Source organism: Geotrypetes seraphini, chromosome 7 (genome assembly GCF_902459505.1).
Source record: "Geotrypetes seraphini chromosome 7, aGeoSer1.1, whole genome shotgun sequence".
NCBI lineage: Eukaryota > Metazoa > Chordata > Amphibia > Gymnophiona > Dermophiidae > Geotrypetes > Geotrypetes seraphini.
Genome location: NC_047090.1, coordinates 19,375,018 through 19,398,404, shown reverse-complemented (window position 1 = coordinate 19,398,404; position 23,387 = coordinate 19,375,018). Strand labels below are relative to the sequence as shown.

General features: G+C 44.9%; 1 protein-coding gene across 1 annotated transcript in view; it reads right to left on the bottom strand.

Annotated features, from left to right (window-relative positions):
• Nucleotides 1–5,335: 5,335 nt before the first annotated feature.
• The window catches only part of WASHC1 (WASH complex subunit 1), a 113,304-nt gene continuing 95,252 nt past the window's right edge, over nt 5,336–23,387 (bottom strand). The window contains exons 9-11 of the mRNA XM_033953077.1: nt 16,194–16,352; nt 15,778–15,843; nt 5,336–5,688 (exon numbers count right to left, since the gene is read on the bottom strand). Coding sequence (XP_033808968.1) covers nt 5,534–5,688; nt 15,778–15,843; nt 16,194–16,352 — 380 coding nt within the window. The 3' untranslated portion in view covers nt 5,336–5,533. The remainder of the gene's footprint in view (nt 5,689–15,777; nt 15,844–16,193; nt 16,353–23,387) is intronic.

Sequence of the window (23,387 nt, the reverse complement as noted above, 5' to 3'; positions counted from 1 at the left end):
CAATTACGGGTCCCTACAACCTACTGACCGGCGATCTGAACATTCACCTAGAACAGGTAGAACAGAATGACCCTAAAGATTTACTATCCTTCATCACTTCTCTAGACTTCTTCATGCCGACCCCAGAAAAGACCCATCAAAAAGGTCATCAACTAGACCAGTGGTCTCAAACTCAAACCCTTTGCGGGGCCACATTTTGGATTTGTAGGTACTTGGAGGGCCGCAGAAAAAAAATAGTTAATGTCTTATTACAGAAATGACAAAATTTTGCATGAGGTTAAACTCTTTATAGTTTATAAAACTTTCCTTTAACAGTTAAAAGGAAAGATATATAAACTATAAAGAGTTTTACCTCATGCAAAATTGTCATTTCTTTAATAAGACATTAACTATTTTTTCTGCGGCCCTCCAAGTACTCTATTTTTTCTGCAGCACTCACATTTAAAGTTTAATATCTTTTCTTTCTCAAAACTGGCACATTTCAATCACTAAATTGAAAATAAAATAATTTTCCTACCTTTGGTAATTTCATCAGTCTCTGGTTGCACTTTATTCTTCTGACTGTGCATCCAATATTTCTTCCCTTCTTTCAGGTTCCTGTATGCTTCCTCTCCTCCAGACCTCATTCCCTCCCCCAACTTTTTCTTTCTTTCTCTGATTCCATGTCCCATTTTTTGCTTTGTTTCTGGCTCCCTGTCCCCCCCTTCTTTCTTTCTTCCTTCCTGCCCTCCTCTATGCCACTGCCGCCGGGAAATAGGCTGCTGCTGCTGCCACAATCGGGAACAGGCCGAGATCTCCACGCTTCTCTTCTCCACGGGGCCGACCAACTTTCGCCGCCCGACGTCAATTCTAACGTCGGAAAGGACGTTCCGTGCAGCCAGGCAACGATTGGCTAGCCAGAACGTCCTCTCGATGTCAGAATTGACGTCGGGTGGCAAGAGAAGCAGGGAGATCAAAGAGCACGGTGCCGGCCTGTTCCCCGATGGCAGCAGTGAGAAGAGAAAGGAAGCAGGTTGGGCACCACTGCTCTAGATGAGCCACACTCTAGGGAGAACAGTGGAGGGTGACCAGCTGTGTGGACCGCCCCCCCCTTGGTATGTCACTGGAGCAGCAGCGTGTCTGGCCGGCTCGTAATGTTCAAAGTCGCAGGTGGCGGCTCCTTGCGAGATCCGCGCCTGCGTCTGAAGCCTCTCTGATGTTGTGATGTCAGAGAGGCTTCCGATGCAGGAGTGGATAATGCACAAGGAGCCACCAACCCACGGCTTTGAACGGAACGAACCTGCCAGACACGCTGCTGCTCCAAAAGGAAGAGAATGATCCAGTCCAGACTGGGGCCGCAAATAAAACTTGGAGAGCCACATGTGGCCCGCGGGGTGGGAGGAGCTCCCTCTCGCCGCGACCCCAGCTACCACGATCTGCTTCCCCGCTCTCCTCCTGCGTGCCTCGTGCACGCGGTCTTTCGCCGCTAGAAGTCTGCCTCCCCTCTCTGACTCTCCAGCCCGAAAAGCTCTCCTGCTCTCTGAGAGTAAGCCACTTGGACTGATTCCATATGGTCAGACCACCGATTATGCAATTTCCAACTTAGCTGGCAAGCAAGACGTTCCCCATCCAATCCCAAGGTGGCAAAAAGGAATAAAAAAGTGGTAGCCACTAGAGGCTTGGTAAATCTAGTGAAATTCTGGTCACACTATGACATCTCTTCCAACCCAGATCCTGACTCATTTACGGTAGACTCCTAAATGAAATGGCCCCCATAAAATCAAGGAAAATGAGAAACAAAAATTTGGATGGTTGGTTTGACGATGAACTAGGAATGGTGAAACGGGAGTTACGAAAACTTGAAAGACAATGGCTGAAATCTGGAGATAGTAAAGAGAGAGTGAATTGGAGAACAAAATTAAAAGAGTATAAAAAACTTATAACTAAAAGCACTAACTTTTACGTACATAAAATCGTTTCTCCAATAACCGACATCAAAAATCTTTTCACAATAGTCAACAATCTTTACAACATTCAGACCTTAACCTGTCCTACCTTAGACTCCCCACCATCGACCAATGCCCTGGCTGAGTTTTTCAACAACAAAATCTCCAACCTGAGATCCACCCTATTAGTCGTTACAACCAACCATCTGAACTACCCAGTTGCTCAACTCAATGATGAACCTAGGGCAGATATGATCTGGAACAATTTTACCATCCCTACCTGGCAACAATTCTGTAAGTTTTACTCAAAATACGCAGATTTCTATTAGACTGTTGCCCACCAAATGTTATGAAAGTTTCCCCGGTCACCTTCAAAGCCAAGTTACACACTTGGCTTTTTTCCCTTCTACTGTCGGGTACTTTTCCTGAAGTCCTAGGTCAGATCCTGATCACACCGATTGTAAAAAATCCCAAAGAATCTATCAAGCTGACATCAAATTACAGACTCATTGCGAGCATTCCCTTCTTTTTAAAGTTAATGGAAGGTCTGGTCAACCAGGATTTAGTAACTTATCTGGATAAATTCAGCATACTAAATGATAGCCAGTCAGGTTTTTGTTCTGGGTATAGCACTGAAACTGTTATTGCCTCACTGCTAGATTCCCTCCATAGCTTATTTAGCCAGGGCACAAGTAATGCCTTCGACTTAGTTGATCATGCTATTCTTATGGACTGTTTGGAGTCAATTGGTCTCTCTGGTAATGTGTTAAAATGGTTCCAGGGTTTTTTGAGTAAACGATCATACCAAGTTTACAGTGACAATACTCATTACTTCAGCTGGGTAAACTCGTATGGAGTCCCGCAGGGCTCCCCCCTATCCCCCACACTGTTCAACATTTACCTGGCCACACTGGGGAATCTATTGCAAAGTTAAAAAAAAATCAAATTTTACATCTATGCTGACGACCTCACCATAGTCTTTCCCCTAACAAACCTAACTCCCGAGACGAAGAATCACCTGGCATCCATCTTAAAGCAAGTCAAACTATGGCTGGCCGAATTCAAATTGAAACTCAATTCAGAAAAAAACAAATTCTTCCTGATGAGTCCGAACGACAAAATCAAAGATTCATCAATTTCCTTAAATGGTCAAGTCTTTCCTATTACAGATTCCATAAAAATTCTAGGAGTGACTCTGGACTGCTACCTTACCCTTGAAGCACATACTGACTCTGGTTAGAAAAGGCTTCTCAACATTATGGAAATTAAAAACCATCAGAAAGTACTTTGATGCAATCTCATTCCGCTTACTGGTACAATCCTCCATTCTAAGCTTACTCGACTACTGTAACATCATTTATTTGGGGTCTTTCAAAAAAAACATTCAAAGACTCCGAATCATCCAAAATTCGGCAATCTGATTGATTTTTGGGTTAAAAAAATGGGAATACATAACTCCCTACTGCCAAAAACTCCACTGGCTGCCCCTTGAAGCAAGAGTTCTGTTCAAATTTGCCTGGCTCTGTTTCAAATCCATTCTTGGTTTGGCCATGTACTTGGTTCCCCATTTTAACTTAAATTGTTCATCCAGACCCACACGCAGAGTACATCTGTTTAACCATCCAACACTAAAGGCCTGCTGTTACAAAAGATACCTGGACAGAACACTTGCTTTCCAAGCAGGTCAACTGAACAATTGGCTGAGTAATATTATCACGCACTCCTCATCCTACCTAAGTTTCAGAAAATTAGTAAAAACAAACTTGTTTAACCGATTTGTAAGCTAAGCCTTATCTCTTCAACTCTAACCGAATTGTTTCCCAAGATCTCTTATGCCTTACCTCTGTATCCTGATCACCTGTATTTTGATGACTTTATATTGTACCTATATTCACTGATTATCCAGCTCTTCTTTGTTGTAAACCGCCTCGAACTACTACGGCTTTGGCGGTATATAAGAATAAAATTATTATTACATGAAAAATGAATGGAAGAAATTGGGGATGGGGCTGGGGCATGGCTAGGGCGGGATTGGGGGTGGGCCTGAAAATTAATAGATGTTCTGTTTTGATGAAAAAAATAAATACGTTATATATACCTTCTCTCTTTTTCCCTTTTTTTCCATTTGAATTATTTGTTGAGAAGGTATTTCTTTTCTTGCTTTTTGCTGTTGTCTTGGATTCATGCTTCAAGACAAAGTAGTTGTAGATCTGTTTATTTATATTTATTAGTTTTTTCATCTTTTAAAGGTATTCAATCTAAGGATCTCCTCTCTTTCTGTTCCTTTTCTCTTTACTGCTTTGTGGAATGATCTACTGTTAAATTTAAGAAAATGTAGTCCTTACTCAGTTTTTTGTAAACAAGGACTTTTCTGTTTAGCTTTTAAATATTAGATTGAAATCTTACTGTAAACTGCATTGAGCTTCATTGTTTTGGGGGATCATGTGGTTTATATAAAAGGAAAGATTAGAAAGTACAGTACCAGCAAAAGGCGGAACAGGCCACAGTTTCATCTGTGTGGTTCCATATTGGGGATGAGGGGAGGGAAACAGCTCAGACTCAGTGTGAAAGGAAGGTGGTATGGAGTGTTCAGAAGCCAGTACTTTGCCAGCAGTGCCAGAGGACAAGGGGGGAGAACAAACATGCTCTTTCCTGAATTAGCAAAGTGGCTGCAGTTCAGTGTGACAAGTGCCACCAGGCAATGGAGGCATCCCACTAGCAGAGTGGATGTCTACTACTTCAGAAGATGTTCCACACCTGGTGGAACAGCAGTCATTTTGCCAGCTCTACTACCTTTTTAATCTGGGTGCTGCAGATTTAAAAATAGTTTTTTAATACAACCCTGGTTAAAATTTGTAACTGTCTAGTAGGATCCTTTAGTATAGCTGTTTTCCAGTGTCCTTTCTGCATGATCAGAATATTTAAAACTAATCAGAGTAAATATATATATATATTTCACTCAGTACAAAGTTAAAGCTCATGGCCAGAGGATATGATAAAAGCAGTTAGTGTAGCTAGGTTTAAATTTGGTTTGGAAGAAAAGTCTATTAGCAGTAGCATGGAATCAGCAGTAGCGTGATCTCTTTTGGGACCTGGATTGGCAACTATTCAAAACAGAATGCTAGGCTACATAGGCCTTTACCCAGTAAGGTAATTAAGTTAAAATTATGGGGCAAGAAAAAAAAAATCTAAAGTGCCAGTTAGAGCAGGAGGCAATGTCATAACCATGCTTTTATCTTAGAATCAAATACAGAAAGTATATTCCCACACTATGTAAAAGCACTGCATTAACACTTCAGCCATTAGAAACATGCCAGTTTCCAGCCATGACAAGATTGAAGGCTTATATGAATTAGAAAATGAAGTAATTTTATCTAAACAGTAGTTAAAAAAATGAGACTAAGCAGGAGTATGACTGCATGATGTTTATTAAACTGTGGTCTAGAGGGATATTTATTAATCTGAAGAAATGATATTGATCTACTAAATTCCCCATTTTGCTTTGTGTGTGTTCCTTTAGCATGACAGAAATAGTAAAAAGAAATTAGCACTTAAGGGTCTAAGCATTGGGGGGGGGGAGGGGGGAAGTTCTGCAGAAACTTGTGCAATTATGATTCCCAGTCATCTTCCTCCTCCTCCCCAGCTGGCTGCTGTGGAGGTGGTAAAGGTGGTATTGTGTCTGAAATGCGGGCAAAAGCTCCACCAGGTGTGCTGGGTGCATCTCCACTTCCATTACCCACAGCAGGTCCTTTCCCAGAGATTCCTGCAAAGGAGATAAACATGAAATGAGAATACAGATAGTTAAAGAATGAAGCATTAACACAGCCCTTCCTTATCATCTCTCCAGCCTAGTCAAGACAAACTCATGTGTCTGTACTGAATTGGAAGGTCTTAAGGGAAGAAAATTAGTTACTAGTACAAGAGGCATATTATTCCTGAACTCTTGGGTAGTCAATCCCTTCTTGCGAGATTCTGTTTAGAGAGCCTCATTAGCATCTTTTCATTCCACCTCTCATCCCTCTGGGCTGTCCTAAAATTCCTCAGTTTGTCTCTTTTCATGTGAGATGGTAGAAGCCTTTCTGTTCTGCTCATGTTTATGTTTTCCTTTAATATGTTTTGTTTTGGTTTTTATCCGATCGTGAGGCTTTTTGGTGCTGCAGAGGCTCCCAGCTTCGGGCCATCTCTGGCTGCAGAAGAGCTGACTCTGAGGTCAGTTGTCTATAGCCAAGGGAAGACTGCTTTGCAGTGCACCCACTTGGCCAGCTTGCACTAACAGTTCAGGAGCATAGGGACCATTCCCTTGGGAGCTAGATTCGCCCCAGTTTCTGTCTGTAGAGGGCTTGGGCATCGGCTGAGTGCTTTGCATTTTTTTTTTTTAAACCAGGATTGGGGCTACTACTACTATTAATTATTTCTATAGTGCTACCAGACGCACGCAGTGCTGCACAGTCACAAAGAATAAGAAAACAGTCCCTGCTCAAAAGAGCTGATAGTGTTCCCTCCTCAATACTGAACGCGCAAGCTCTGGTGGGGGTTGAGGTATCCAGCCAGTTGGTAAGTCAGAGAGGCAGTCAGAAGAAGCAAGGAGTCCAGTTTCCAGGCTTGTTTGAGGCAGAAGTTTTTCCATTTCTCTGGCTGCAGTTCTAGCCTAGGCAGCTTCTAGCACAAGCATGGAATAAGAACATAATTGCCATATTGGGACAGATCAAAGGTCCATCAAGCCCAGTATCCCATTTCTAACAGTGCCAACCCAGGTCTCAAGAAGCAAAACAGATTCTATGCTGCTTATCCTAGGAATAAGTAGTGAATTTCCCCAAGCCATCTCAATAATGGCCTATGGACTTCTCTTTTAGGAAATTATCCAAACCTTTTTTAAACCCCACTAAGCTAAGTGGTGAGGCCCCACTTGGAGTATTGTGTTCAGTTTTGGAGACCGTATCTGGCGAAAGATGTAAGAAGACTTGAGGCGGTCCAGAGGAGGGCGACGAAAATGATAGGAGGCTTGCGCCAGAAGACGTATGAGGAGAGACTGGAAGCCCTGAATATGTATACCCTAGAGGAAAGGAGAGACAGGGGAGATATGATTCAGACGTTCAAATACTTAAAGGGTATTAACGTAGAACAAAATCTTTTCCAGAGAAAGGAAAATGGTAAAACCAGAGGACATAATTTGAGGTTGAGGGATGGTAGATTCAGGGGCAATGTTAGGAAATTCTACTTTACGGAGAGGGTGGTGGATGCCTGGAATGCGCTCCCGAGAGAGGTGGTGGAGAGTAAAACTGTGACTGAGTTCAAAGAAGCGTGGGATGAACACAGAAGATTTAGAATCAGAAAATAATATTAAAGATTGAACTAGGCCAGTTACTGGGCAGACTTGTACGGTCTGTGTCTGTGTATGGCCATTTGGAGGAGGATGGGCAGGGGAGGGCTTCAATGGCTGGGAGGGTGTAGATGGGCTGGAGTAAGTCTTAACAGAGATTTCGGCAGTTGGAACCCAAGCACAGTACCGGGAAAAGCTTTGGATTCTCGCCCAGAAATAGCTAAGAAGAAAAAAAAAAAAATTTAAATTGAATCAGGTTGGGCAGACTGGATGGACCATTCGGGTCTTTATCTGCCGTCATCTACTATGTTACTATGTTACTAACTGATTTCACCACATTCTCCGGCAATGGATTCCAGAGTTTAACTACATGTTGTGTGAAGAAATATTTTCTCTGGGTTGTTTTAAATCTATTACTTGGTAGCTTCATTGTATGTCCTAGTATTTTTGGAAAGAGTGAACAAGTGATTCACACATCTACCCTTTTCACTCCACTCATTATTTTATAGACCTGGGTCATATCACCCCTGAGCCGTCTCTTCTCCAAGCTGACGAGCCTTAGCTGTTTTAACTTCTCCTCATAGGGAAGTTGTCCCATCACTTTTGTCACCCTCCTCTGTACCTTTTCTAATTCCGATATCTTTTTTGAGATATGGCAACCAGAACTGCACACAGTATTTGAGGTGCAGTCATACCAAAGAGCGATACAAGGGCATTATAACATTTTCATCTTTGTTTTCCATTCCTATACTGATAATTCCTAACATTCTATTTGCTTTCTTAGCAGCCGCTGCACATTGAGCTGAGGGTTTCAACATATCCTCAACAATGACACTTAGATCCTTTTCCTAGGCAGTGACTCCTAACACAGAAACCAGCATCACATAGCTATAGTTTGGGTTCCTCTTTCCCACATTCATCACTTTAAACTTGCTCACATTAAACGTCATCTGCCATTTTGACGCCCAGTCTTCCAGTCTAACAATCCTCGTGTGATTTAACAACTTTGTGTTATCAGCAAATTTAATTATCTCACTAGTTGTTCCCATCTCTAGATCATTGATAAATATGTTAAAAAGCAGTGGTCACAGCACAGACCCCTGGGGAACCCCACTATTTACCCTTCTCCAGTGAGAATATTGACCATTTAAACCCACTCTATTTTCTCAATCCATAAAAGGACATTACTTCTTATCCCATGACTTTCTAATTTCCTCAGAAGTCTTTCATAAGGTACTTTGTCAAATACCTTTTGAAAATCCAAATACAAAATTATCAATCAATTCACCTTTATCCACATGTTCATCCACCTCTTCAAAGAAATGCAGTAGATTGGTAAGGCTTTCTCTCATTAATCCATGCTTACGTATATGTGCTGTCATCTTGTTCTTTATAATAGTCTCTACTATTTTGCCCGGCACCAACGTCAGATTCACCGGTTTATAATTTCCCAGATCACCTCTGGAACCCTTTTTAAAAATCAGCGTCACGTTTGCATAGCTTATGAGAGAAATTCAGATAAGTCCTTAAAAGTGGTGATTTTTTTTGGGTGCTGGGGCTAGAGATAGGGTCTCTCTGTTCACTTTTCTTTTTATTCTAAATATGTAGATTTAATGCAAGTGAGAAACCACAATTCCTTTCTTAAACCTGAACAAGCAGTCTTCAACCACCTAGGACAATAGGAGGAAAAACCTCAGATCCCCATCTGCCGCCAGTTATTAAACTTTGCCAGCAAATTTGAAAGGGAAGATCCTCATTGGTTAAAAAAACTCCAACCTCCTATCTATTATTTAAAATTTTTCTTATTTACTTTTTACTTTTCTTATCAAATATATCATTTAAATAATTTGTCTCAAGTACTTAGCTTGTTGTATTATAAAAAACGCTGAATGTCCAATGTAGTCAACTGTCCACTCAACCCGAGTCCATTGCAGTGGACAGTTAACTGCACTGGACATTCGGTGTTTTTCATAATACAACAAGCTAAGTACTTGAGACAAATTATTTAAATCAGGGGTGCCCAATAGGTCGATCGCCAAGGCAAAGTGAGTTGATCGCGGAGCCCATCCTGGGCTCCATGATAGACTCATTTTGCCTGGCGATCTACCGGGCCAATCAGCCTTCCTCTCCCCGATGTCAATTCTGCCATCAGAGAGGAAGTTAGGGCCAGCCAATCGCTGCCTGGCTGGGACATAACTTCCTCTCGACGGCAGAATTGATGTCGTGGAGAGGAATGCTGGTTGGCTCGACGCAGGGAAGCAGGGAGCTTGGGGCGGTGGCTTTGGGGCCTGTTACCTGAAGGTGGCGGCGGCAGCAGCGGCGGCTTGGTGGCCTGTTCCCCGATGGCAGCGGCAGTGGCTTGGGGGAGGGCAGGGAGAAAGAAAGAAAGGGGGCAGGCAGGGAGACAGAAGGAAAGAAAAAATAGAAAAAAAGAAAGGGGGCATGAAGAGAGAAAAAAAGAAAGGGAGGCAGGGAGAGAGGAAGAAAAAGTTGGGGGAGGGAATGAGGTCTGGAGGAGAGGAAGCATACAGGTGAAAGAAGGGAAGAAAGATTGGATGCACAGTCAGAAGAAAGTGCAACCAGAGACTCATGAAATCACCAGACAACAAAGGTAGGAAAAATGATTTTATTTTAAATTTAGTGATTGAAATGTGTCTGAATTTATATCTGCTGTCTATATTTTGCACTTTGGCCCCCTTTTACTAAACCACAATATAGGTTTTTAGCGCAGGGAGCCTATGAGTGTCGAGAGCAGCGCTGGGCATTCATGCAGCTCCCTGCGCTAAAAACTGCTATTGTGGTTTAGTAAACAGGGAGGGGGTATATATGTCTATTTTTGTATGGTTGTTACTGAGGTGACAGTGCATAGATTCATCTGCCTTGACCTCTTTGAAAAAACCCCGGAATAGGAATGATAATTAACGTTTTCTCTGCGTACAGTGTGCTTTGTGTTTTTTTTTAAATTTTATTGTTGGTAGATCATTTTGACTTGGTCATTTTAAAAGTAGTTCGCAAGCCCAAAAAGTGTGGGCACCCCTGATTTAAATGATATATTTGATAAGAAAAGTAAATGAGAAAAATTTGAAATAATAGATAGGAGGTTGGAGGTTTATTTTAACCAATATCTTCCCTTTCAAGTTTGCTGGCAAAGTTTAATAACTGGCAGATGGGGATCTGAGGTTTTTCCTCCTATTGTCCTGGGCGGTTGAAGACTGCTTGCTCAGGTTTAAGAAAGGAATCATGGTTTTTCACTTGCATTAAAACTACATATTTAAAATAAAAAGAAAAGTGAACTTCTAGTGGCGCCGAGGAATGGAGTAGCAGCAAGTTTGCTCTCCCCTTAAATCTTTGAAACGCTGGTTCCCTACTGTCTACCCGACTTCAGCTTGTAGCCAGTTCAGCAATAGCGCCTTTCTAATGCATTCCGCTTGTGGGGGGAAGATCACTGAGCTGTATGGCCACAAAATTGGGGAGGAAGGAGAAGCCGAGAGTGAAGGTGGGAGTGCCTAAAATGGCAGATCTAAAGTCTCTGTCGAGCCCGGACTGTGGAGCTGAGGGCTGAGATTACAATGGCGGTGGAAACTGCCTTGGACAAAAAGCTCCAGCAAATCATGGATAAAGTGGAGGAGGAGCATGAACGTATTGATAGCATGAGCCTGGAGATAGATGCTCATCAGCTCCGCACAAGTGTACTGGAAGATCAGGACCAGGCGGTAACACGTGAACAGGACGCAATGGGTTGCAGCCCTGGAAGAGAAGATGGTAGACGTTGAAAAAAGATCATGGAGCAACAACCTCTGTATGGTGGGGCTGCCCCTGTCGATTGCAGAAAATAGTCTCCGGAGCTTTCTGGAGAATTGGATACCAACGACCCTGTCCTTGAGAGATAAGTTCCCAGATTTTAGAAGAGCATGCTCACAGATTGGGGCCCAAGCGGGATGGGGTTCAGAAATCTAGAGTGGTGATTTTCTGCATCTTAAACTTTGCTCATAAACAGTTAATAAAGCAGGGGATGCAGGCTTGACCTCAGCTGGAATATGAGAATTGGCAGGTGATATGCTTCCAGGACTACTCCCCTGCAGTACAATCACAGCGGAGAGAACATAAGAATTGCCGCTGCTGGGTCAGACCGGTAGTCTATTGTGCCCAGCAGTCCGCTCACGCGGCGGCTCTCTGGTCAAAGACCAGCGCCCTAACTGAGACTAGCCCTACCTGCGTACGTTCTGGTTCAGCAGGACCTTGTCTAACCTTGTAATGAATCCCTGGAGGGTGTTCTCCCCTATGACAAACTCCGGAAGAGCGTTTCAGTTTTCTATCACTCTTATGTTCGTACGGAATCTATCCCCTTTCAATTTTAGAGAGTGCCCTCTCGTTCTCCCTACCTTGGAGAGGGTGAACAACCTGTCCTTATCTACCAAGTCTATTCCCTTCAGTACCTTGAATGTTTCGATCATGTCCCCTCTCAAACTTCTCTGTTTGAGGGAGAAGAGGCATCTGTTCTGCGCTCTATGAGAAAACGATTAAGTTTTCTCTGCTGTAACCAGTAAAGCTTAAAATCCAGCGTGATAGGCATACCACTTTTTATGAGCGGGTGGCAGATGCCCAAACTTTCCTGGATAGTCTTTCTAGTGGATTGGCCCCAGCTGCCCCTTGAGTTGGTGCTTGCTATCCTGGAGTATATTTGACTGCTCAGTGGTGGATTTGGATGCCAGAGGGTTTGACTATCTGACCTTAACCTTATACCCTCATAAGGGACAACACGTGTGTGGTGTATGGTTTGTTTTTCTCTCTTTTTTTATTGGTTTGCAGCTGGGACATCGGATCGCGGAGGTGGTGGCTAGAGCGGAGTGACACAGGGAGCATTAGCCTCCATGGCAGATGGCCTGGCGTGGGGATGGAGATCCATTTCCTTTCTCCCAGCGGAGATGTGCCTTCTTAGTTTGCCTTCTTGGATCTGGTTGTTCCTGGCTGCTCTGGTTGCTGAGCTGGCATGGACATTGGTCAGACTGCTATAGGGTCCTGCTGAGACCATCCCTATTCATTGCCATGGCCAGCCTGGGAGAGCGCCTTTTTCTTTCTTTGTCGACTTTCCTTCTGGGGGGCACAATTTCTTTAGTGGTCCTGCAGTTTGGGTTAATGTGTGGTATATTTCTTGGAAGGTGGGATTCAATTAAAGGGGAACCATTTGAGGATATTTAGGTTCCTAGGGAGGGGGGTGAGAGTGGGCGTGAGGTAGGAAGTTGCTAGGTACTACATCTAGTGGAGAGTGGTTGTAAGGGAGAACAGTGGGCGTGGGGGTTTAGGGGTATAGTCATGGGGGTGGGGGTTGCGGAGGGGGTAGGGGGTGATTTTGGGGACTGGTATAGAGGGATTTGTTTTATTTTTGTACTCCACATCCGTGTCAGACAGTGGTGGCCACTTGTAGTTTTCTGCTTGTTGGGTGGGTTCCTGGGGGCAAGGAGCTGTGGGCTGGGACAGCTCCCTCCGGCCGCTATGGACTGGGCTAGGTAGTAGCTGATTAAGTTCATGACCTGGAATGTGGGGGGGGGGGGGATATCCTCTCCTATAAAGTGTAGGAAATTGCTTCAAGCCATGAAAAAACAACAGGTATCTTGGTGAAATGAGCAAACATGAAATCAAAATTCAGCCATCACGTTTTCTCACATTGCACAGGATTCACTAGTTAGAAAAACCTGTTGATAGATAGGGCCTAATCCAAGAGCAGGTGAGAATGTGTAATTAGTGGCTATACATATGTATATAAAACCAGAAAATTGGGTAAACTGGGTGTATAGAACCAAAAGACAGGGGGAAAAGACCCACATGTGCTGTGTGCATGAAGGAGAAGGAATGCAACTTAGGACATTAGCGTGATTGATAAGCGCCATAGAAAATTTACTCTAGATGGCAAAGCTTAAGTTTCATAAGGTTTTATTGTTTAAATGTGTGTCTAGGGAGATCCCCAGGGAATTTATAGGCAGACAGGAGTTGGCCTTTGACCTGATTGCCTTACATTCCAAGAGACCCTGATTTTGCAGCATGAAACACTAATTGGATACACATGTGTATTATTGTATAGATCCATTAAAACTATACACTAGGAATTTACTTATGCAGCTTCAGGTAACAACTGTAGATTAGAATATATATTTTACTTTGAAATTGTATTAAAGGACTAGATAGGCAAAATCGGAGTTTGTGGAACTTGGGGGGGAGTAGCCCCTCCTTCTTCTGTTCTGACAGGGAACAAAGACTTTTCAGCACATGCAGCTAGCAGAAATGCAGGCCGACTTTAACAAAAAGGGTTTAAAGCTGTGTATATGGATTATCTTTTGTGAGTATATTCCAATATTTGTTTTTGTATTTTTCTTTATAAAGTATGTAAGCTTAGCATAAGAATGTAACTTTTTAGGTATAAGAATGTAATTTTTAGGAATGCTTTTGTGACATACCCCCATTTGAAGGTATAGAAGCAAGCCTTATAAGGAATCAAATATTTTTGACCAGTTAGATGTTAGTGAAGGGATGTCATCGTGTAAGGTATATATGAATGCACAAACTAGTATAGAGTCAAGTTTGTTGCCAGAAATGCCACATTTTGCGTGTCTGAAATGACTCCTGGTGCAAATGCCTCTTGAAAGTTGATCCGATAATGTTAATAAAAAAATATCTGATTGGAAATATTTGTACCATTGTCATTATTCCTGAACACCTAAGATCAGGACTAGCTGCTCAAGTGGCACCCCAGATGGGACTGTCGCTTTAGGGCGCGGTTAGGTTAGATTACCCTGCTTACTTCTCACCCAGAGGTGGCCAGGTTTCTGAAGGGGGCTTTGTGCCTGCATCTTCCAGTATGACACCCTTTTCCATCATAGTGTCTTACCCTTGTCCTAAGGGCACTCGCTAGAGCTCCGTATCTGCAGCAGGCATCACTGTTGGACCTCGCAGTCACTGCAGCTTGACAGGTGTCAGAACTGCAGGTACTCTCATGCAGAGAACCTTTTCTCAGAATTTTGGAGTCTGGAGTAACTCTTTTTTTGCGGAAAGTATTTTTCAATTTTCATGTCAACCAGGAAATATGGCTACCCGCCCTCAAGCCCTCAGGATCCAAGAAAAGGGACAAAGTCCTGAAATTGCTGGATGTTTGCAGAATACTGCTTTGTTATCTGGAATTGACAAATGAGTTTTCTCTGTCAGATCATCTCTTTATGCTGGCAGCTGTGGTTTGTAAGTGTCAACCAGCTTCTATAGCGACCATTTCAAGGAGGATTTGTATAGTCACTCCTATATCGGGAGTGGAAAGCAAGCCCCATTCTTCTTAAAGGCACATTCCACTAGGAGAGTAGCATCCTCCGGGATGGAAGCAATAGCTATTTCCCCTGAAGGGATTTGCAGAGTGACCAAATGGTCCTCCCTCCATACTTTCATGAAATTTTAGAGTAGATGTGGTGGTCAAATTAGACTTTGCATATGGAACATCCATACTTTCAGCAGGTTCATCTGCTCCACCCTAGATTCCAGGGACTGCTTTGATACGTTTCAAGAGTTCAGGAAAGATGTACCTACTACAGTAGAAGGGAAGGGAAGATTAGGTACTTACCTTGATAATCTTATTTCTTGTAAACAGGCACATCATTCCTGAAGCCCGCCCTGTCAGATGTTAATTAGCCTACTTACTGTCTCAGAAATGCTGGGAAGTCCGATTATGTTGCTTCTTTCCTTTAGCAGGTAAGGGCAACGATAGAGGACACCACTGCTATTTCATTGCATCCCGGGGGTATCCTTCAGAACCCTAAGGCTTTAGTGCAAGTTGCACTCGGGCAGATGTACCTTGTTACATGTTTCAATGGTTCATGTTTTAAGTATTATGTGCTATGAGCAGAACAGACTTGTTTGTCAGGGTGTATACTCATACCCCTCCCGCTTATGTTTCCTCTCTAAGGCTGACTTGATTTGATACGAACTGAAGAATTGCAGGACAGCCCAGAGGGATGGGAGATGGAGCAAAAAAATGCTAATGAGGTTCTCTATATAGAATCTCAGGGTTCAGGAATGATGTGCCTATTTACTAGAAAGAAGTACCTAATCTTCCCATGTAAGACTTAGGGCTCCTTTTACAAAGTTGTGCTAACATCATTAGCGCACGCACAGGATTAGTGCGCACTAGCTGAAAAAATACCATCTGCTTAAAAGGAGGCAGTAGCAGCTTGCTTGTGCGGCATTTTAGCACACACTAAAACCGCTAGTGCACCTTTGTAAAAGGAGCCCTTAATGCCTCCATATCCAGGATGACATTTTTCAATTTTATCCAGCTTTCAAGAAGCTGTCCTCCAAGCTGATGTGGCACTGCTTGCTTAAAATACATCCTTTTCTACTTTATAACAGTGATTTCTAAAACCATCCATCACTCTGAGACAGATGCTACCACTGGACTTATGACAAGTTACTCACTTACTTCCATCTACAGTTGCTAAATTCTTAACTTTGTCTAATAGGTATGGTACATGAAAAATATCTTCCACTATACTTTACCTTTCCGTCTCATGGCTAATTTATTAAAGAGATCTGACATCAAGTCTCCTCCTCCTGTGGCTCTCACTGAAACAAAAATAAATAAATAAATAAATAAAAGTAAGTGATTATTGCATAGGTATGTTGGTATGCTGTTACTTTCTCTAGCCTGATCCGTATGCCTATTAGTGCTATAGAAATGATTAATAGTAGTAGTAATAGTAGTGATCCTTATATTTTTTGAGGTTTAGTATTCAATCACTGCATTTAGAGTCATCAAATTGACAATACCTTATGCTTCAAGGGAGTGCATTTATATTCAACATAAGAAATTAAACGGTTTTGGAAGCTTAATGCTCTAGGACAGAGCAGGACTTGGCTTTAATTATACCAGATAACAAATGAATGAAAAGCTTTATTCTGGAAGGACTGATTACCTTGTTCCTGCTCTTTCAACTTCTTTTTTTCCATCTTTTTTTCTTTTACACTTCGTAGCTTGGCTTTTCCAATTCCTCCAGCCTGGCGAATGGACTCCAAGAGAGAGGCTCTGCTGTTTGAGGGGTTTACTACTTCTTTAGGAGCTCCCTGGACTGGAGCTGTACAGAAAGAAATCCAAGCTCAAATAAGGGACTTTGGATGACTTCCTGAACAATTAAATTCAATACTAAAGGCCATAGAACTACCAAGGCCATATCAGCAAGACTGCTGCAATTTTCAGTATCTCTGTGCAATTTGTAGATCTCCATACATTTTCTATTATTAGAAAGGTAAATTTTAATGTAAATCATATTTATTAAATTTCAAATACAAACAAAATAGTAAAAAAAATCATTTCAAATACAAGAAGAAAACCAAAATTTACAGAGTTAATATATAACAAACATTATCACTAAAAGCTTTTACTGAAAGGTAAATTTTAAACGAAAAAAAAATTCTTCCTGACTCTAAGCAGGTGACCAAAGCAAGCTAAACTATTCATGTATACATTTAGAAGAATTCCTTGTTTTTTACTTTCTTTTAGACTCTCCAGACCGGTACAGTTCACTGATGGGTAATAGCTCACCATGACCAGCTGGTGGAGACTGAGACAAAACTTTGGCTGTAATACTAATAGCTGTGCTTCCCTCTAGTCTAACCAGTCTGCTGAATAGCCAAGCAGAACTAAGAAGTGCTAATTATAAAAGTAACACTCTTAACAGGAGTAACAACTAACAGCAATACTGTTGGAAATTGCATAGAAGCCCCTTCAGCAAAACGTCCCTACAGCTCGCCAGCTAAGCCAAACCCACTGTTCTTTTGATCTCCCTGACCCTATAAAAATACTAGAACCTGCAGAAAAAACACACTCTTCATGTGAATCCCGTAAGAACAACAGCCAGACATGGTGAGGACTGGTCTGGAGACTCTATAAGAAAGAAAATTAGTAGGTAAGAACCTAATTTCTCCTTCTTTAGCATCTCTCCAGACTGGTACAGTTCATTGATGGGACGTACCAAAGCAGTACCCATCATGGATGGGACCTCCAGAGGGTCGCCACAGAAACGCTCACCAAATATCATGTCCCAATGTGCCTGGACGTTAAGATGGTAGTGTTGCACAAATGAATACAGAGAAGACCAAACTGCAGCCTTACAAATATCCATTGGAGGCACCAGAGAAGACTAAGCCCAAGAAGCTGCCTGACCCCAAATGGAATGAGCCTTGAGAAAATCCGGAACAGGCTTTTTCTGAAGAAGACAGGTGACAGAAGATCCAGGGCACAAAGGTAGCCTTGGAAACACTGTCTCCCTTACGAGGACCCGCTAAAAGGACAAAAATATGATCCAATTTCCGGAACTCCTGGGTCTGCTGAACATAAGAGCGAAGGACCTGACAAACATCCAACTTGTGCAATTACCTCTGTTCCAAAGAGCCCTCCTGGCTACCCAAGACCAGGAGGACCATGGACTAGTTGACATGAAAGGGAGAGACCACCTTCGGCAGAAAGGAAGGAACAGGTCGTAGCATCACCTGCTCCCTAGAAAACTCCAGGAAGGGAGGCCTACAAGAGAAAGCCTGCAGCTCAAACACGTCTCACAGAAGTAATGGTCCTGCAACAAGCAGGAACCCAGGGGCTCAAAGGGCGGGCGCACTAGCATGGACAGGACCAGATTGAGATCCCAGGCCGGAACCAAAGGCCGTACTGGAGGCCGAAGCAATTTAGCCGCCCTCAAAAAGCGAATCATGTCCGGAAAAGAAGTTAAATGCTTACCCTGCAGCAAACCGCTAAACACAGACAAAGCTGCAAGCTGAACCCGAAAGAAGACCAGATCAGGCCCCTTTCCAGGCCATCCTGCAAGAACTCCAAGATGTGAGGTAAAAAGGCGCGAAAGGAAACCACTCCACACACAGCGCACCACTCTTCAAAAATAAGCCAAACACGCACATAAGCCCGAAAGTGGAAAGCTTCTGGGATCACAAGAGAGTGGAGATCACTTTATTTGAATAACCTTTCTTACCTAGTCATTCCCTCTCAAGAGACAAGCCATAAGACAAAAGGAACCTGGATCGTACATTGGAGTGGGGCCTCGAGTCAGAAGGTCGGGTGAGAGGGGCAGCGAGAGAGGATCTGCCACGAGAAGATGAACCAGATCCACGTACCACGGGTGCCTGGGTTAGTCCTGAGCCACCAGGATCACACAGTCAGGGTGCTGAGCAATGCGAAGAAGGACTCTGCACACCATCGGCCACGGAGAAAACACGTACAGGAGGCCCACCGTTGGCCAAGGCTGCACCAGAGCATTCAGCCCTGCGCCGACTGAAGAACTGTGCCGTTTTGGTATTGACATTCATGGACATCAGGTCCATGACTGTCAGCCCCCAAGACTGCACAATCAGCTCGAAAGCTGTGGGACCAAGACCACTATCTGGGATCTAGCATGTGACAACTGAGGAAGTCCACCTGGACATTCTCCACTCCTGCTATGTGAGAAACCGAGATATCCCAAAGATGAGTCTCTACCCACACCATGAGCAGAGAAGCCTCCTGCGCCATGAGACGACTCTTGGTTCCCCCATGTCAATTGACATATGCCACTGCCGTAGCACTGTCTGAGAGAACCCGAACAGACTTGGCCATCAACGTCGTCTGGAATGCTAGCAACACCAGCTGGATGTTTCTGGTCTCCAGAACATTGATCAACTAAGACGCCTCCTCTGGAGACCACCTGCCCTGAGCTGAGCGACCAAGACACTGAGCTCCCCAACCGAGGAGACTGGCATCCATGAGAAGCACTGTCCACTGGGGCTGATCCAGACTCACTCCCTGCACCAGATTGGAAGACTGTAGCCACCTGAGACTGCGACAAACTAACCCACAAAGAGGAATGGGAGAATCCAAATCATGCACCTGGGGCGACCACCCCTGAAGCAGAGCATGCTGAAGCAGGTTCATGTGAGCCAGGGCCCACCAAACCACGTCTAGGGAAGCCGCCATCAACCCCAAGACCTGGAGAAAAAACTGTGCCCGAGGACACCGGGAAGCCATCAGAAGACGAATCTGCGACTGCAACTTGTCCACTTCGGCCTCTGGCAGGAAGACCTTCCCCAACCTGGTGTCGAAAAGAACCCCAAGGTACTCCAGGCGCTAAAATGGACAGGTTGAGGACTCATCCCAGCAACTGCAGGAACTCCATAACCTGAGCTGTAACTCGGGAACTCTGAAAAGACTTAGTCATCCAGATATGGGTTAATCACAATGCCCTCCTTGTGCAAGACCACCGCCATGACCACAATAATATTGGTGAACATCCGCGAAGCTGTGGCCAGACCAAAAGGAAATGCACAGCGAAGAAATCGCTGTTGGGAGGTGTGAATTGGAACATGCAAGTAGGCCACCAACAGATCAAGAGAGGTCAGAAATTCCCCCGGCTGAACCTCATAATGACAGATCTCAAGGTCTCCATGTGAAAAGACGGAACTTGCAGAGCCCTGTTGACCCCCTTCAGATCCAAGATGGGCCAAAATATCCCCTCTTTCTTGGGTACCACGAAGTAAATCGAATACCGACCAGTGGCAAGGGCACACTGCTTTGATATCTAGCAATCTTTGAAGCATCTGTCAAAAGGCATGCTTCTTCTGCCTGACAAGGAGAAGCAAGAAAGTGATCTAGCAAGGAGTGGAGAAACTCCGGAGCATAACTGTCCCGAATCACCTCCAGGACCCACTGATCAGTTGTGATCCTGACCTACCCCTGGTAAAAGTCTTGCAACTGAGCGCTACCGGAACCAAGGGAGGCATCAGCAAGGAGTCATTGGGCGGGACGGGCGGCGGGTGAACTGGCGGAGGAATCACATCCTTTCTGATGGGCCCCCCCGAAAGGACTGCATGCTCTGAAAGAAACAACCTCAGGGAGACCCAGAGGCAGGAAAAGAAGCAGCCCCTCTACCAGGACGATAACTGCAGAAATCACGCAAACACCCCTGAGCATTGCCACCCCACGCAGGCGGGTGGGCACGGCCTTCAAGAAGATGGGCACCCTAGAGTCTGTTAAAGTCTGAACCAACTTGTCCAAATCCTCGCCAAACAAAAAAGACCCCCTAAAGAGAAATATTGTCAGCTTAGCCTTAAACGCCGCATCTGCTGACCAAGCCCGGAGCCACAAGGTACGATGAGCAGATACCCCAAGAGCCATGGACTTGGCCGATGTCTGCAACAGGTCATATATGGCATCAGAGAGATAAGAAACACCTATCTCAATTTTGGCTACTTCCTGTTCCACCAAGGACCAGTCATCAGACTCACAGTCAAGGACATGCTCGGCCCACCGAAAACAAGCATGAGCTACCAGACTGCCACATATCGCTGCCTGGACCGCAAGAGCAGTGACATCAAAATTCTGCTTAAGGAGGGACTCTAACTTACGCTCATCAGAGTCCCTCAATGGGCACTGTATGCTGCTTCGCGATGGCCGAGACCACCGCATCCACAACCGTCGATTTCAAGAAATCCCTATCCCCCTCTGGGATGGGATACAGGCGAGCCACAGAGTGCACAAAATGAAAGAGCGCTTCTGGTACTTTCCACTGCGCAAGCACAATATCCTGAATATCCTGATGCATAGGAAAAGAACGAGATGCTGAGCGGATCCCCCAAAGCAGAGGGTCCACCACACACGGTGGCTCCTTTGCATCTTCTTCGAAACGCAATACCGAGACCTGAAGAATAAGCTCCTGGAGATCTTCCCGCTGAAAGATGCGCATCACTGTTGCATCCTCGCTAGCTGACGGAACTGAAAAACCGTCGTCAGTGGCATCCGTCCTCCCAAGAGGATCCTGGAGGTCTCCCAAAGGGTCCAGGTCCTCATCAAGAGAAAACTACAGTGGTACCTTGGTTTACGAGCATAATTCGTTCCAGAAGCATGCTTGTAAACCAAAATACTCGTATATCAAAGCGAGTTTCCCCATAGGAAATAATAGAAACTCGCTTTGATACGTTCCCACCCCTCCCCCCCGAGGCCAGTGGCGCTGCTCCCCCCCGCAAGCAAAGGCACCCCCCCCCGTGCGAACCGGCACCCCCGCCCGAACAACTTGAACTTACCTCCCCGTCTGGCACCGGCATGCAGCCCACAGGACGTGCAGGTGCCACTAGAAAATCTTCCTGCCTCTGCCGGCCTTGAGCATGCATCTCTGAGAATCTCGACGAGAGGGAGAATTAGAAGGCCTTGAGCATGCGCAGATGCATGCTCAAGGCTGGAAGATCTTCTAGCGGCATCGGCACGTCCTGTGGGCTGCGTGCCGGTGCCAGACCGGGGGGGTAAGCTCAAGTTATTTGGGCGGCGGGGGCCGGTTTGAGCGGGGGGGCCTTTGTGAGCGGGGGGAGCGATATCGGGGGGAGGGGGTGCTTGCAAATTGAGTCAACACTCGGTTTGCAAGACAAGTTTTGTGAGAATGTTTTGCTCATCTTGCAAAACATTCGCAAACCGGGTTACTCGCAAACCGAGGTTTGACTGTACTCCCCATAGAAAAAATCATCGCCCCAAGAGACGCTCAGCCGCTTCATGAGAGGAAGAGATGGGGATGAAACCAGCTCTGAGAAGTGGACGCAGAGTGAACACCCCCCCACGAGGCGGAAGCAGACCCCCGGCTACCTGAAGATAAGCCTTACATGAGGCAAAAACAAAATCAGGGGCTCAATGGGACTCACTGCCAAAGCAGAGGACCTAGCAGAAACCTGCCCATGTCTCTCTAATACAGGGGGAAGGTCACCTGAGGCTGCAGACAAAATGGAGGTGCTTCCCATCAAAATCGAAGCAAAGCCCACTGAAAAACAATCCCTCGAGGTTTGTAGCAGTTGAGAAACCTGAAGCGTCCCAGCCGCTAAAGCAGGCAAGCTTGCAACAGCGGTAAGGGAGTCCCTAGTAGCATTGGCGGTAAGGGGAACCTTATTTCCCTGACTGTCGGCAGATAGGGGAATTCCTGTGTGGGTGACGACGGAAGCCCGGGTTTCCCCACTGTCGTTGCTGGCATGCGAGGCACTCGTGAAGGGGATCCCTGGACACCGGCACCTGAAGCCGATAAGGATTCCCTTTCACAGCGGCCAGCACACCGCAAGCATCAACCTTGCTTCTGGAGCACAATGAGCACTTTTTCCCTTTAAAAGTGCACATTACATAATACGCGACCTAGTTAAAGGAAAAAGTGCCGGTTAGCAATAAAGCAATAACAGTGAACTGAAGGCTCCCTTCAGACAGGCACTGTCTCAGGAATTTTTTTTTTTTTTTCTGTCAGAACAGACTGCACTGGCTCTCTAAGTCATATGCCTTGCTGATATCGGTAGCAAGGTTTACAGCTGCGGCACCTCTAGAAAAATTTTGGGGAGGTGGAGGAAATGGAGGGAGGGACTCAACCCATGATCCATCGAGTGTGACATCCCCGAGGTCGGACGGATCCTGAAAAGGTCCCCCCTAAGCTCAGTCTGGCATCAAACGAGGACAAGAAGGCTACTAAACAACTTCCACCAGGCCTACACTAACCATTTTTAGGGAAGACTGGCACAGCTTACCATACCTGCTGAGACTGAGAACAGACTGGTTAGACTAGAGGGAAGCACTGCTATTAGTATTACAGCCAAAATTTTGTCTCAGTCTTCCCCATCAGTGAACTGTACCAGTCTGGAGAGATGCTAAAGAATTTACAATTACACAGTAAATGACAGCAGAAAAAGACCCTCATTGTCCATTCAGTCTGCTTAACAAAGCGACCAAAGCCTCGCACACAACTCCATCTTGGCTCCGGTCACCCAAGTTTAAATGCTGGTTGTGAAGTCACCACCATACCAAACAGCACAGTTACTTACCGTAACAGGTGTTATCCAGGGACAGCAGGCATATATTCTCACATGTGGGTGACGTCATCTACGGAGCCCCAGCGCGGACAGCTTTTCAAGCAAACTTGCTAGAAGTTTCAAGTTTGCACACTGCACCACGCATGTGCTAGCCTTCTTGCCCACTAGAGGGCGCATCCCCACCTCGTGGTCCTCAGTTCCATATCATAGCAAAGAAGCCATCCCCGGGGAGGTGGGCGGGTTGTGAGAATATATGCCTGCTGTCCCTGGATAACACCTGTTATGGTAAGTAACTGTGCTTTATCCCA